The sequence below is a fragment of the Apodemus sylvaticus genome, chromosome 8 (genome assembly GCF_947179515.1).
Source record: "Apodemus sylvaticus chromosome 8, mApoSyl1.1, whole genome shotgun sequence".
In the NCBI taxonomy this organism is placed as follows: domain Eukaryota; kingdom Metazoa; phylum Chordata; class Mammalia; order Rodentia; family Muridae; genus Apodemus; species Apodemus sylvaticus.
The window spans coordinates 49,018,543-49,034,053 of record NC_067479.1 but is presented as its reverse complement, the minus strand read 5'-3'; the positions used below and the strand labels follow the sequence as shown (position 1 = coordinate 49,034,053).

The 15,511-nt window shown below is 44.4% G+C and overlaps 1 protein-coding gene across 1 annotated transcript in view; it reads right to left on the bottom strand.

Moving 5' to 3' along the window:
• The window catches only part of Tnfsf11 (TNF superfamily member 11), a 31,384-nt gene extending 17,248 nt beyond the window's left edge, over positions 1-14,136 (bottom strand). Inside the window, exons 1-2 of the mRNA XM_052190484.1 lie at positions 13,710-14,136; positions 5,831-5,998 (exon numbers count right to left, since the gene is read on the bottom strand). Of these exons, the coding sequence (XP_052046444.1) occupies positions 5,831-5,998; positions 13,710-13,931 (390 nt within the window). The 5' untranslated portion in view covers positions 13,932-14,136. The remainder of the gene's footprint in view (positions 1-5,830; positions 5,999-13,709) is intronic.
• Positions 14,137-15,511: the final 1,375 nt, after the last annotated feature.

Genomic DNA, 15,511 nt, shown 5'->3' with positions numbered 1-15,511 from the left:
GAGAGTAAATGGAATTTAAATGCCCCCCGCCTTGACCCTTCTTTTGTAACTAAGAAGCCTAGGAGAAATAATATCCACATAATAACCCCAAAGTCTCCAGGCAGATATAACCTGTTTAAATTTTCCAGTGATTTCTAATTTATTTCAGTTGAATTTTGATTAGGGATTAGGCAAGGCTTTTTTTACTTTATTCCTTCTTTCTTTCTTTCTTTCTTTCTTTCTTTCTTTCTTTCTTTCTTTCTTTCTTTCTATTCGTCTTTCTTCCCATCTACCTATTTATCTATTTACTTGAGACATAGCTCTGACTGTTCTGGAACTCACTATATAGATCAGGCTGCCCTCAGACTGCCAGGAATCCATCTGCCTCTGCCTCCTGAGTGCTGGGATTAAAGGTGTATATACATGCCTGACTAGGCTGTTTTCTAATACTCAACATTGGAAATCCTAGAGAATCAGAGTTCCATGAGGGAAACAAAAAGAAAATAGCCACTCAAAATGGCAAACATTCTGGCTTTGGTAAATGTTCTCAGTCTATGAAATCTAGCTGAAAACAGCAAGCGGCCATCAACATTTGTGACACATCCTCTTAAATCCACTTTTCAGTCTCCTTCCCAGGCTGTCTCTAGTTCCCTACATGTGAACTTTAGAAAATAAAATCCTGACCACCCAAACCTTTCAGTCTTGTGTTAACCCTTGATCCCTATATGTGTGTATCTATGTGGGCGGGCGTGGCGGGGCGTATAGGTGTTGTATATAACGAGTCCACTTTCCCACTTATCCAGAGCTAATGTGCGTCAGAGACTGCTGGTGCCACTTGTCTCTCTGTCCTTGTCGGTTCTAGGCATCCTCTTCCTCAAGCACCATAGGCAAATGGCGACTCAGGTTGAAGATAGATGTCTAGCCTCCCTTGAAGCAAGGCATGGTCTTCTAAGTCCTGCCAGCCAACAGGATTCTCAGTACAGAGGTGTCACTCCCACATACAGTCACCCATTCCATATTACCCTTTCCCTATCTAGACATGACATCACAAGAGGCCACCCTGGGCACAGGGAGGATAGGGACCTGCTGAAGGAGAAGCCAAGCCTGGATGGGCTCATCTTAGGAATACAGTATGAGAGAGAGGGGGAAAGGAGTCCTTGATGGGACTCTTCCAGTTGAGATGATGTCAAGTAACGGTGCCGATTTCATTGCAGACCAAAGCATCAGAAATGTTGGGTTCTCTCAGGTCTTACCATCAGGGTACAGTGCTCACGTACATTATAAATCACACATATACCGACAGACATATACTGACTGTTGCAGGATCAGAATGAGAATCGCTCTGGTTAGGATAACTCTTTCTTACCCCACTTCTCCAGTAAGGAACTAGAGGATTAGCGGTCTACTAATGACATAACTTATTGTTGCCACCATCATTGGGTTGATGGTGTTTGTTGCTTGATTTGCATGTATTTATTTGATGTGTGTGAGTCTTTGCCAGCATGAATGTGTGTACCCCATGTGTGCAATGCCCACAGAGCTCAGAAGAGGACATCAGCTATTACAGATGCTTGGGAGACAAAATGTAAGTGCTGTGAACTAAAGCCAGCACCTGGTCAATACAGATGCAGTTACTTAGAGCCAACCATTGGACTGAGCCCAGGGGGGCTCCAGTGGAAGAGCTAGGGGAAGGACTGAGGAGCTGAGGGGAATTGCAACCCCACAGGAAGAACAATATCAACTAACTGGACCACCCAGAGCTCCCAGGGACTAAACCACCAACCAAAGAATTATGTGAAGGAAGCCAGGACTCCAGATACATTTGTAGCAGAGGATGGTCTTATCTGACATCAATGGGAGGGAAGGGAGGCTTGGCGCCCCAGTGTAGAGGGATGCTAGAGGGGTGAAGCGGGAATGGGTGAGTGGGTGGAGGAGCACCCTCACAGTGGCAAAAGGAAAGGGGTGAGGAGGGATGAGATGGGGTTGGTAGAGGGGTAGCCAGGAAGGGGGATAACATTTGAAATGTAAATGAATAAAATGATGAATTTAAAAAGAAGAGAGAGAGGAAGATACCGGACATCATCCACCAACCTCTACAGATGTAAGCAGGGCACGCGTACATAGACACACATCCATGTGCACATGTGAGTGCTCACAGGAGCAAACACACACATAGTTCACAGTTTAAAGTATAGCTTTTAAAAGCAAATATGAAAAACAAGTGCAGGGGCTGGAGAGATGGCTCAGTAGTTCAACACACTGACTGTTCTTCCAGAGGATCCTGGTTCATTTCCCAGCACCCACACAACTGCTCATAACTCCAGTTCCAGGGGCTCTTGCTCCTTCCTCTGGCCTTTGAGGACACGAGACACACATGTGGTACACAGACATACACCCATATAGATCAAATAAATAAGTAAACGAACAGACGAAGCAACCATAAGCCCTTTGGTCCTTCCTATCTCCTTCAAGGCACAGAGTGTCTCCTTGTGACACTTATAGATCTCTATCTTTGATAGCAAACCTGTAAACACTTCTCCAGGCAAATACCATACAGGTTTTCTACCAAAAGGTCCTGGAATGAGATCAACAACCTGGCACACTGAAGGCAGGTGGAGTCACAGCCCCCAGGGCCCAGAATCTCTACTTGACAAATAACAGATGTCTCGCCACTAAGTCTAAACGAGGGTGAGTGTCCTCCCTGCCACGAGTGGCAGTTCTGGTTACCGCCTGAACTCACCGCTCTGCCCAAGCCCGGCTGGCTAGGAAGAGCCCAGGAAGACTGCCAAAATTGAAACCAGGCATGGCCTTGCAAATCAGACACCACATTCATACGAGTGTTTGTTTTATTGACATAGACTGTTTTGATAGACTTTATAAATTGTGGCCGGTAGAGATGGACCAATAGGAGGGCTTTCAGAGTTCTGTACTAAAGAGGAAATAAAGCCAAGAAAGCTCAGCCACAAACATTAAAAAAAAAAAAAGGGAGGGAAAAACAAGATTACTTGTCTGACCACAACGAGCTGGGTAAACACCACTTTTCTGCACGCCTATAATGTGATACTGTGCTCATGTCTGGCGTGTCACTGCTGCATGGGCTGATCTCTCAATACTGATTGCAGCTACACCTGAATTGTTCTTTGGGTCCACTCAACATCTCTTAGAAGTAAAGATAAGATGTAAACCTACTTCCAGAATGCTTACAACACCCTTCCTATTTTTAGCATTGCCAAGACAAATTAGAAATCTGATTACTGTGGCAAATTACATGGACGTCACATTAACCAATGGTTTTCATCAAAGGCTAATACATTTGGGAAACCGTTCATTTGTCTGGGATAAAAGAGTACATTCTCGGTTATAAGGAAAAGGTCTGGCAAAGGGCCTCCATCCACAGCTGCACACTATGGATGTTGGTTAACTGTAATGGTAAGGTTTGGGTAACGCTCACCTCCTTCTTAAAGACCAGGCGTAGGAAAAGATGGACTCTTCACCTCCAGCACACACTGGTGTGCAACAATAATGTGCTTATTTTTCCAATATATACTGGCTTATTGTAATTATTCATCGAGCTTGTAAAAGGATTTTATAAATTGCCCATTTAAAAAAATGTAAACTCCTACAGCATAGCAAAAACAAGTACAAAATTAAGTAAATACAGTCCAATTCCTCTTGAGAGCCATAATTATCTGTTAATATAAAAGGCCTCTCTCTCTCTCTCCCTTTCCCTCTCTCTCTCCCTCTCCCTCTCTCTCTCCTTCTCCCACCCTCCCTCCCTCTCCTCCTCTCTTCCTCTCAAAGGCAGTGTTTCATTATGTAGCTCATGCTAATCTCAAACTTAGAATCCCTCTGCCTCGGTTTGGGATTACAGACACGAGCCACACCTGGAAACCACATGTCTTTAACCGGAACCGATGATTCTTCTTGTCTGGTCTTAGTCCTAGTTTGCCAGGTTCTGAATCTGGACGCCGAGCCCCACCCACACTGAACATACATTCCACGACTGAGATTCAGCCCCAGACCAAGCAAGGCCATGACTTCTTGAACACTGGTAAAATTCTTTTCTTTCCCCTAACCCAAACTGTGCTAACTTATTTAAATAACTGTACACTGTATTAAAGTATATATACATATATTCACACAGGCAGATAAATGACTGCCACAAGCTACCTGCCTTCTTGTACTTGCGACAATAACATGTATTTTACTGATTCTACAACACTCAGTTTTAGTGAATCATCTCTGAAATTAAGATGCAATTGGATTCTGTGATGATCGCGTTGAATTTTTTATTGCCTTGGCGATATGACACAAAGAAGTAAGCTGAAAAGCGATGGTATCTTAAATTTAATACGAATGCAACAAGCCTCACCTTCGAAATGTTATATTTACCTTAAAAGTATTACACTTTAGTCTTTCCACATGGACTTTTAGCTCACACTTTTAGAGCGGTGCTATCCCTCTGAAGAGCTAAGCTAAAAACAGGTTGTACTAGTTAATTAGTAAATCTGAACAAATTCAAGGCCCAATGGCTTTGAGAAGGCCAGGGTTTACTCTGAGAGGATGAGATAACTCACTGAGTAGCCATCTGGAAGCTGGGAGGGTGAGGGCATAGGGGTTCACAGGCAGACACAGGGCACCGAGCAAGCGAGCGAGCGCTGTGTGTGTGTGTGTGTGTGTGTGTGTGTGTGTGTGTGTGTAATCCCCAAACTCCTACTGAGTTTTTGGTGGAGTCAGTAAGAGCATTAGTTCTGGGGCAGCAGAATTCCCAGGGGGCTGGGGAAACCCTGACAGGCAGGTGTGTGTCTCTTGGCTGCAGCTGTTGACACAGCAGTCACCAGCCTTCTCCATTCCCATCTCCTTCCTAGGCTCTCCCAGAAAATAAGAAAGGAGACACACAATGTCCACCTCGCCCATGACTACATCTCCCGCTCTGGACGCCTCCCCCTCAGCAGCTGTTGGGAATTGGTTCTAGCGCTTTGTCTTATTTCAGCTCCTGAAAGACCTGAGGGTCCCTGTCCTCAGCTGGATTCAGTTAATAAAAAAGATAATAAAGAATTGCTGTACAGCCAATGGCTGAGCATGGAAATCAGGTGGGACTTTTAGATTGTCCAGGCGAGGAACCAAAGGGGAGCGGGAGAGCCGGAGAATGAACTTGAGGGGAAGCAGAAAGATGAAACTTAAAGGCCAGCCAGCTGTAAGGATCCAGGAAACTGGCCCTAGGGGCCACTTCCCTGATTGGGTTTGGAGTAGCAGAGAGGAAAAGTAGATATTCTAAAAGATGTTAATTCAGGAATGTCAGCCCGGGAGTATTTGCTAGCTGTGAGGCGGGGTTAGAAGTGCCCAGCCACTGAGCTAGTCAAGGCATATCCAAGTTAGCTGGCATGTGTGTGTCTTTCATTCACAAATTGGGAGAGCTTTTGGGTGAGCTTAGCAGAAGCAAGGTGGCCTACCGAGAGTCAATACAGTTTAACAAATTCACAGCTACACCACACCTGACTACAAAAGGCCAAGTACACTACCCTGCTCCTGTGGGAGCCCAGGTCTCAGGAATCCTACAGAAGCAAATGGGAAAAGTCCTGGGAACCTAGAACATGTTTTTTAGATCAAGGATTCAAACTAACAACGCGATCACCTACTAAACTGTAGTCACTCTGCTTCTCCTTTCAGATATGCTATCAAATCCCCCCGCTTAAAAGCAAGGAAAGAAGTCGACCACCACCAACTTCAAAAGAATTCTCATTAAAATAGCTTCATCAGCTCTTTTACAAATTAGTAAAGGGACAGAGTCATCATTCAGTTACCACAGATCAGCAAGATCCTTGACTTTATGATGTCAGCTCGGACTTACCTTTTGCACCGCCCCCTGAAAGGCTTGTTTCATTCTCCTGCATGAGTCAGGGAGTGCGTCTGTGTCTTCACTGTCCAGAGTCGAGTCCTGTAAACCTGTGTTTTCATGGAGTCTCAGAATTCTATAAAAGCAGTGTGTGCTGTCTTCTGATATTCTGTTAGGATCCATCTAAGAAGGGAAAGGATATCATAAAGGTTATAGTTAAGGAAGTGTGACTTGGTAATAGAAGGGTCGTGCATAGAGTTTTCTATCCCCCAGTGGTTGATAATTAAAATTATCCTCAAGCTACGCATGGTGGTACACACCTTTAATCCCAGCATACAGAAGGCAGAAGCAGGCCAGTCTCTGTGAGTGAGAAGTCAGACTGGTCTACAAAGTGAGTTCTAGGGCAGCCAGAGCAGTTTCACAGAGAAACGTTGTCTTGAAAAAAAAAAAACATACATTTATGATATATATAATTTTATTTTAATATATATTCAAACATCTTTTGGTGTCTGTAAGAATCTATGCATACATATGCAAGTGGGTATGAGCATCTGTCCATGCACATGTGATGCACAGGAGTGTTCCACGCTCCACTTTAATTTTTTGACATGGGGATGTTCATTGGACATGGAGCTCACCTATTGGCCAGACTGGCTGGCCAGCAAGATGTCAGGATCCTCCTGTCTCCATTTCCCATTGCAAGGATTATTGACTTATTATTGATTATTGATCCTTCTCCCCTGCCCTGAACACACTGACTTCTAATTCATTTTGATGAGTACCTGACAATCACCCAGGATAGATAGAGCCATGGATTCTTAACAACAAAAATGTATGAGTGTAATTTACAGGGATGAACTTCTTCATGGATAGAAGAGGTATCACAGATATCATATGTGATCCACGCAGGCAGGGGAAGACTCATTAAGCTAGATTGGTGGCTCATAGTTATAATCTACTTGAGACACTAAAGTGCACAGCCTGGGCTACACAGTGATTTCCAGGCAAGCCTTGGCTACCCTGTAAGACCCTGTCTCATAAACAAGAATAAGACATAGGCCAAAATGCTAGAGGAAACCACAAGGAGATGAAGCCCACTTGAAGAACCAAAGCAGGAAGCCTGCATAAATCAGGCAGAATTAGCATAATCTCCAGCTACTGTTTCCAGTGGCCTTCTTTCTTAATCTATGAGTATTTTGATGAGTGAAAGAAGAGAATGAGAAATCCATCGGCACCTCAGTCAAAAGCCAGGAATGCAACTTCTAGTTCTGATGAGTACTATGTAACTTCTCGTTCTGATAAACACTATGTAATCAGTACTCCCCGCCTGGATCCTGCAAATGCATGAGTGACATCTGTCATCACACTAGGTGGAGAGGATACTTGTGCAGGCTACATGGGCAAGTGCTAGGAAACCTAAAATACAAGCATTGTCTTGCCCCACACATCCCCATGGAGTTGCTAGGTGAACACCAGGTTTGAAAAAGACGTCCTTTCCAGAATCTCTGTGCTGTTCTAGAAGGTTGTCTTCTCTTCCCAAGCTCTCGTGAGGCATTTTAAGTGGCTTCCGTCACAATAGAAAAGGGAGGTTGATTGTTCTTGTTGGGTTTTATTTTGTTTTATTTGATTTTTCTTTTTTGTTTTTGTTTTTGTTTTTGTTTTGAAACAGGGTTTCTCTGTGTAGCCTTGGCTGTCCTGGAACTCACTCTGTAGACCAGGATGGCCTCGAACTCAGAAATCTGCCTGCCTTTGCCTCCCAAGTGAGGCAAAATTAAAAATTAAAGGCGTGAGCCACCACTGCCTGGCTTTATTTGAGTTTTCAAGGCAGAGTTTCCCTGTGTAGCCCTTCCTGTCCCAGAACTGGCTTTATATAAACCAGGCTGGCCTGAAACTCAGAGATCTGCCTGCTTCTCTCTCCCTTCTGAATGCTTGGAGTAAAGGCCTGTGCCACAACCACCCAGCTGAGTTTCATTGTTTTACAGCTTAACTTGTCCTCTTCCTTCCAGAAGTCAGCGTATTTCATGAGTATCTAGATATCAGTAGATAAAAACTAGACCAAATGCAAAGCTTATAATAACCAAAGTTTAGTCAGAAATAAACTATCCCTTTCCCCAATTTAATTAAAACACTCAGAAAGATGTATGCCGTTATTAACCAATCTTCAGGAAGAAACTAAAAGATACCCCCTCTATACACACATAGACACACATATTTTATTATTCTAGTCATGCAAATAAAAGGATCATGTAAGCTTGGAGAGATGGCTCAGCAGTTAAGAGCACTGACTGCTCTTTCAGTTCCTGGCACCCACACATTAGTGCAAACCATGTAGCTCCAGTTCCAGGCACACATGCATAGACATACATGCATACAGGCATAGGCATACATACAGACAGACAGACAGACAGACATATATACATATACATACAGACATACATGTAGGCAAAACATCAATGCACATAAATAAAAGTGAATATATTTAATTTGTTATATTTTAGACACACACACACGAGAGAGAGAGAGAGAGAGAGAGAGAGAGAGAGAGAGAGAGAGAGTTTGTTGGCTAGAGTTTGGTTCCCAGCACTGAAGACAGGCAACTTACAGCTGCCTATAACTCCAGCTCCAAGAGATCTATTTCCCTGAAGGTTTCTGCACACATGCCCACATGCGCACAGACACATACACACATATAAATTTTTTTAAAAATTAAAGCTTTGGAATATATAAGGATGATCTGTAAGCATAGGTGAGGTCATACCATGAAACAAAATTTCTTGCAATGCATATTTATTTCATGTATTTTCTTTACAATAATGAGTACTAATCAGAGAGGATGAGTTTTCACTGAAGGGCAGCTGTCAAGCTGTCAATCTTCCTCTTTTTTTTGTTTTTTGTTTGTTTTAACAAGCGCTTCATGGTATATAGCTGGGTTCAGACCTCGGGAAAGCAGTCTTCTGCAATGGCTTACTACCAGACAAGAGCTGAGCTGAAGAGACCATGTGACATTAAGAAATGCCTAGAAACCCTAAACAAAAGTCATTAAACGTGCCTGCTACAAACACATTGAAGCTATCTAACAGAAGCAGCAGGCTCCAACACTGCCAGTATTCAGGGTGCAGCTAATCACCAACATGGGCTCCTGGGGAGCCGCATATTAACTGGATCCAAGGTCATGTTCTCTGTATTAAACTCTGAGAAATATGCTTTAAAGTGTTAAATAAACAAATACATATAGCTATTCTGCTATTAACATGAATGAAAATCCCTTCCGCCCCGCATCAAGATTCACTAATAATTAGCACAATGTTGCATCACCCAAACTACATGATTTGGAACAAATAAAAAAGCAGAATGCAAAGACTTTGTCTTTTCTCTCTCAGATAAAAACAAAAAATAAAATGGCAGTGACCAGCTCTCATTTGGACACCTCAGTCAATTTCATCGCAGCCTAAATTAGATTTAATTGTTGAATTTTTCTTCAAATACTTAAAAATATATACTTAAGAGCCACTATTCACATCTCCATAATGTTTAAGATCTCATCAATTACTGTGAAAAAAGAAATAAGGATTGCTCAGCAAAAATTAACTTTGTCCGCTTATTAGAAATCCGCTTTGTATCTTTAATCGGATGTGTTTTCCCCTTCTGGTGCCCAAGAAGGAAGGAGGTTTAAGAGGTACAGGGGCAAGAGCACAGGTAACTGAGGACAGTCTGTGGAAGGAAAGCAGGGCAAGGAATAAAGTTAGTGAGCGAGACTTACAGAGTGTTGGGTGACAAAATGCATGTATTTCCCACCCAGCAGCATATTCTGGGGCACAAGGCAGTCTAGATAGAACACTTTGACGGTTGAAAACCTGTACCATGTTAGCTACTAGACACTTAATTTGCATAAAGGTAAATTAGAAATGGAAAGATGTGTAGGGTGGCAGATCATTTGAAAGGCTCTTACGGTCTAAGTACGTTAGATGCTGGGGATTGGGGTAGGGACTGAAGAAACAAGCTGTCCCTGTCTTCCTGGAAGACATATCAACTCCCATTCCACAAAAGAGCGTAGCAAACTGAGTTACAGTGAGTCACACCTACACGTGTTCCTGCTAACACTAAATCTTCAGTTATCTGATGGTAAAAGGAAGGTTGGGGCTGGGAGAGCATTTGTCTGCCATACACGAGGCCCTGGGCTCCATGCTCAGTACCACACACACAAACACACAGAAGACTCTGAAACACACCTATTCCTACTGGATGTGTGTGTGTGTGTGTGTGTGTGAGAGAGAGAGAGAGAGAGAGAGAGAGAGAGAGAGAGAGAGAGAGACCTTCCTTGAAACCGATCATTCGTAGGGTTAAATGAGGCAGGATGCTTGACATCTGGGCTGCTTCCTTATCGGTTTTTCAAACAAGCTGCCTGCCCACCTCAACATCAGATTTGCAGAAGTGACTGAGGTCCTGGGTGCAAAGCAGCCAGTGCCCTCTGCCACATGCACAGGAGAGTGAGGGGGGAGTTCAAAAACAAAAATGCTCCCTAGCTTTCTGAGAAGCTTACCTTACCCCCTACCCTAAACTTGAAACTTGAGTCTCTCTCTCTCTCCCCCCCCCCCTCTCTCTCTCACACACACACACACACACACATTTACCACATACATCATCATATGCTTTTAGGAAGGCTTTTTTTTTTTTTTTTTGGCTTTGAAAACCGTAGTATGAATACTATGTAGTAAATACATAGCACAAACCACAAGGCAACCCTTTGGCAAGCCTGGTGGGAAAAAAAGCAATCTACACTGGATCTTGGCTTTTTTAAAAAAATGTAGACATAGGCAATCAGAAACACCCAGGATGCCTTTGCATTGGTTTTGGTTTTAATTTCGGTTTTGTTTGTTGTCTGTCTGTTTGTTTGTTTGTTTGTTTGTTTTGATCCAGGCTGGCCTGGAACTTCCAATCCTTCTGCTTCAGAGAATTCATATCATCTCTGTTATCTTTAAACTATAATAAATCTGACTTGCTTTATCTTAAAGTGTAAATGTGTTCTCTGATAGTGGATGATTTCATTCTCATTCAAATGCATTCAGAAATTCCAAATATTTCATCCAGAACTTAAAAACTTAATACGACTTTAAAAAAAAAACCTATTCAACACCAATACCTAAGTACAAAAGAAGGTTTTCATAATATACAAAAATGTAAAGAATTGTAGATTGAACCATTGTGTACCCAAAACCTATCCTCAACAACTATTCACCAACGACAAGAAACCTCACCTCCTGCATAAGCTATGATCTTCCAACGCCTGCACACATTCAGTCACTTTGGAACACTATCCAGACAGCATACCATGTCATGGGCAAGGCTTTCTGGATGTATCTCTAAGAGACTAGGATCCCCTTGATGTCAAATGCAAACACCACACTCAGTAAGATGCAGTCATTTTTCCTAATACTACTCTGGTGATGGAGGCAACCTTTTAAAAAATGTAGTGACAGACCTGGGTTCAGAATAATGACTAAAATTATTTTAAGTAAGTCTCAGAGAGACTCAATCCTTGTAGCAACTGGGGACTAGAGGTACAGTCAGTGTACTTGGTAGAGTGTTTGCCTACCACATACAAAGTTCTGTGAGTTCAATCCCACACACCATACCACATACATGGGGCACATTGATGCATGTCTGAAACCTAGTCTAGGATGTGTAACATCCTTGGCTATATGACAAATTTGAGGTCAGCCTGACTTATGTGAGACTCTGACTAGGAAGGAAGAGATGGAGGAGAGGGAGTAGGGACAGAGGGCAGGGGGAGAGAAAGAGGACAAATACTTGTATTCAGAATTCTGATAACATTAAATCCTCCAAAAGACAATCATCTGCCTCTGATTGCTATCTCATGTGTATGCATTGGGAAAACGTTGTTTTGTATAATTCTTAGGCTATCAAGATAAAAGGTGACCATACCGTTACGGTGACAGACATCTCATGCCACCCTTCTGCCATAGAATTCCTTCAGGAAAACTGAACAAGAACCCAGCTAGTGACTCATTCCCCCACAGCCATGCCAAGTCCCAGGGTTCCTGGTAAGTGAAGAGCCCTTAGATCAGCCTCGCCCCATTCTTCTCTCCAAGCTCAATGCCCACGTCACCACTACTGCTGGGAAAAGATGCTATGACCCTAACAGGTTACAAAAAAAAAAAAAAAAAAAAAAAAAAAAAAAAAAAGACACTGGGAACTTCAGCATATCTTCTGGTCTAAAGTCTCTTGGCAAAGAATTACAATAGCTTTTCCCCAGAAGCAGCGGCTATAACAGGTTACCAAAAAAAAAAAAAAAAAAAAAAAAAAAAAGACACTGGGAACTACTGCATATCTTCTGGTCTAAAGTCTCTTTGCAAAGAATTACAATAGCCTTTCCCCAGAAGTAGCCACTATCCGCCGGCACCACACACCTAAAGACAGGGGAACTGCATATAGATAGAGTGATGCTTAAGTCAATCCCGTAACATTTAATAGTGGCATGAACTATGCAGGCTCTCCAGACACATCCATTAAAATGCCAGATGGCAGAAAACAACAGAGAAGCCATTCTTCATTGATTCCTATATACCCCCATGAAGGGGGGGGGGGGGAGTTTACTCACGTTCATACAGATTTGTGTGAATCATATAGCAACCAAATCCACTCAGACCTTATCTGAGGAAGAAAATCTCAACAGGTACCAAGTGTGATTATGAACACGGAGACACTGGTTTTCAGAAGTACCGGTTTATGGTCTGTCTATTTTTGCGTTAGTGGGTAACCACAGCAGTGCTATAAAATGCAAACCAGTAGATCTGAAGACTTAACAAAGCCTGTGACCCAAAGTACAGTTCAAGACTTTGGCACATGTCAAAAACCTATGCAGTGTCCAAGCAATGACACATTTTAATGTATCCAGTTTGGTTTAGTAATCACCTTTGATTCTAGAAACAAACGAAGTCCAAACCCAACTTTCTTTTCCCATAAAAATATGCACAGTCAGCCCCCCACTTCCTCTGAGAAAGAATTCATAGCACCAGACAAGAGTATTTGAATGAATCCGACCAACTGCACTGCAATTTCCAAGAAAACACAAGAGCACAAACCACCAGAAAGCATAATATTACAAATTTACCCCTTCCTCTCTCTGCCATCTCCCCACAGCTCTGAATCTTTAGCATGGAGTTTCCTCCTCTCTTCAGAGGTTGGTTACTGGCTAGATTGTAGGCTATACCATCACACCACACACACACACACACACACACACACACACACACACACAGAGAGAGAGGCACCTTCCTTCCTCCACCCACTTCATAGGCAGGCACAGCAGGGGCTGTCCCTTCAGCCTTCAGAACCAGAGCTCCCTAAGAACAACAGAGCCCCAGCCCTGAGATCAGAGCACATCTGGTAGCTGTATCACTGTCCCTTTGAGGATTAGGAGTGTCATCCTTAGGTGTTCCAAAGATTACTGACACCCTCTCATTGTGGTCCCAGAGTGCCAGGAAAGCAAGGCAGCCACAGGTTAGTGGCGTTGGGAAGCTTAGATGCCCAAGTAAAAGTTCTCACTTTCCCTACTTTCCCTAAACGATTTAAAGTTGACTCTTAACTCCAAGTGAGAAATTCAAGGTAAGAAGAAAGCCTGCGATCACTTGAGGCACAAGAGGGAAGCGGCCAATGCTGTGTCTGGGGGGGAAATTCAAACCCATCCTCAGCCAGAACCAGAGGAGCTCAGCTTCTGCACGCTGCGCTGGCGGGAGCTTGGCTGGAGGCCCCCAAGCTCCCTTCCTTGAAGGCTCTCTTTCCCTTCCAGAGTAAGCGAGGTCTGGGGAGTCCAGCCCTACGGACAGACTCAGTTTCCCTGGCAGAGAATCGGGCAGGGAAGTCAGCCACTCACCTGCGCTCGAAAGTACAGGAACAGAGCGATGCTGCAGACCACCTGGCCCAGTCCTAGCCCCAAGAGGGCCAGGAACATAGAGCGGGAGGCGGCGGGGGGCGGCGCTGGAGCCGGTGCTGAAGGCACGGGGTGTATTGGACCCTCGTGTGGGACGCCGGGGCCGCTGCCCATCTCCTCCGAGCCGCGCAGGTACTTGCCGTAGTCTCGGCTGGCCCGGCGCATGGCGCGGCGCCCGGAGTTCGGGCGCCCTGCTCCGATGATCACTCTCTCCCTTCCCCGGCCACCCACCGCCCACCCACCGCCGAGCAGACTCCTGGCCAGGCGGCCCCCGCCCCGACCGGTTCACCGAGGTCCTGGCAGTGGCTACACGGGACGCGGGAGAGATGGCAGGATAGCACTGGCAGCCCTAACTCTTATAAACCTCGTGGAGAGGGCTGGCCTCCGGAGCCAATCAGCCTCCAGGAGGGTGCCTCTTTCACTCCCACTTCAGCCCTCCTTCCTTTCCTTTGCCCTCCCCCCTCTTCCTCACTCTCACAGACCCGCCTCCTCCCTCCCCAACAGGGCCCTCTGAGGTGGAGGCTGTGGGTTGATCCAGCGGTTGGTTTCTGGCTCTCTGGGCTGGCCCCCATCCTTTGCGTCTCTGGGCCTCAGTTTCCTCTCTAAGATTTAAAAAGTTAGCTCTAGTGAACTCGGAAGCCCTCTCCTGTACACCACTCTCAACATTTTAGATGAGACCATCTTCAAGGATCATTAGGTTTGCCTCAGTTATGCCTCCCAGTCTATTGGAAAGACTTGGGGAAATTCTAGAACTCCCTCCGAAGTTCCTCTATCTTCATCTTAAAAGTGACTTTAAATTGGAGCAGATGCTCCAATGAGCCTAGAGTCTCCCGTAAGAGAGGAATGAAGTAGGAAAAGAAGGGGGTGGGGAGCCAGGAAGAACTAGACAAAAGGATGGGTAAAGGGGTACAAAACTGTGAGCAGGCTTCCCAGGGTGGGGATGACCAAACAGTCAGCAAAGAGCTGTCAACAGAGCTAGTGGCAGAGTTAAGCTTCATTGCCTAAGAAATTTTTATGTTGAGGGCCAGCTGGTGAAGAAGGCACTTTGCAGCAGATCTTGAGGACCTGAACTTGACCCAAAGAATCCTCATCCTCATCCTCATCCTCATCTTTATCCTCATGCACACACATACACACACACACACACACACACACACACACGCATACAAAATAAGGATTTTGGTTATTGTCTTGTCATTTTGATTTTGTTTGTTTAAGTTCTCTTTATGTAAACTAGGCTGGCCTGGAGCTTGCTATATAGACCAGGCTGTCCTCAAACTCAGAGATCCGCCTCTCTGCCTCTGCCTCTGCCTCTGCCTCTGCCTCTGCCTCTGCCTCTGCCTCTGCCTCTGCCTCTGCCTCTGCCTCTGCCTCTGCCTCTGCACCTGCACCTGCACCTGCACCTGCACTTTCCCTCACCTCCTCTCTCTGCCTCTCTCTGTCTCTTTGCCTCTCAGCCTCTCTGCCTCTGTGCTTTTCCACCTCTCTATCTCTCTCTACCTCTCTCTATCTCTATCTCTGTCTCTACCTGTCTACCTCTCTGCCTTCTGAATGCTGAGATTAAAGGTATATACCGCACAACTAGAATAAATGTATGTTTTTAAGAAGATGTTTTAAAGGTTTTCTTAATGTCTTGAATCGGAATTGTGCCTTTAGGGGAGAAATATTAGCTCTTACAAATTCCGATACATGTTCACAGTATACATGTTCAAAGTATGTGATACATTTTCAAAGGTGAGGTGCTG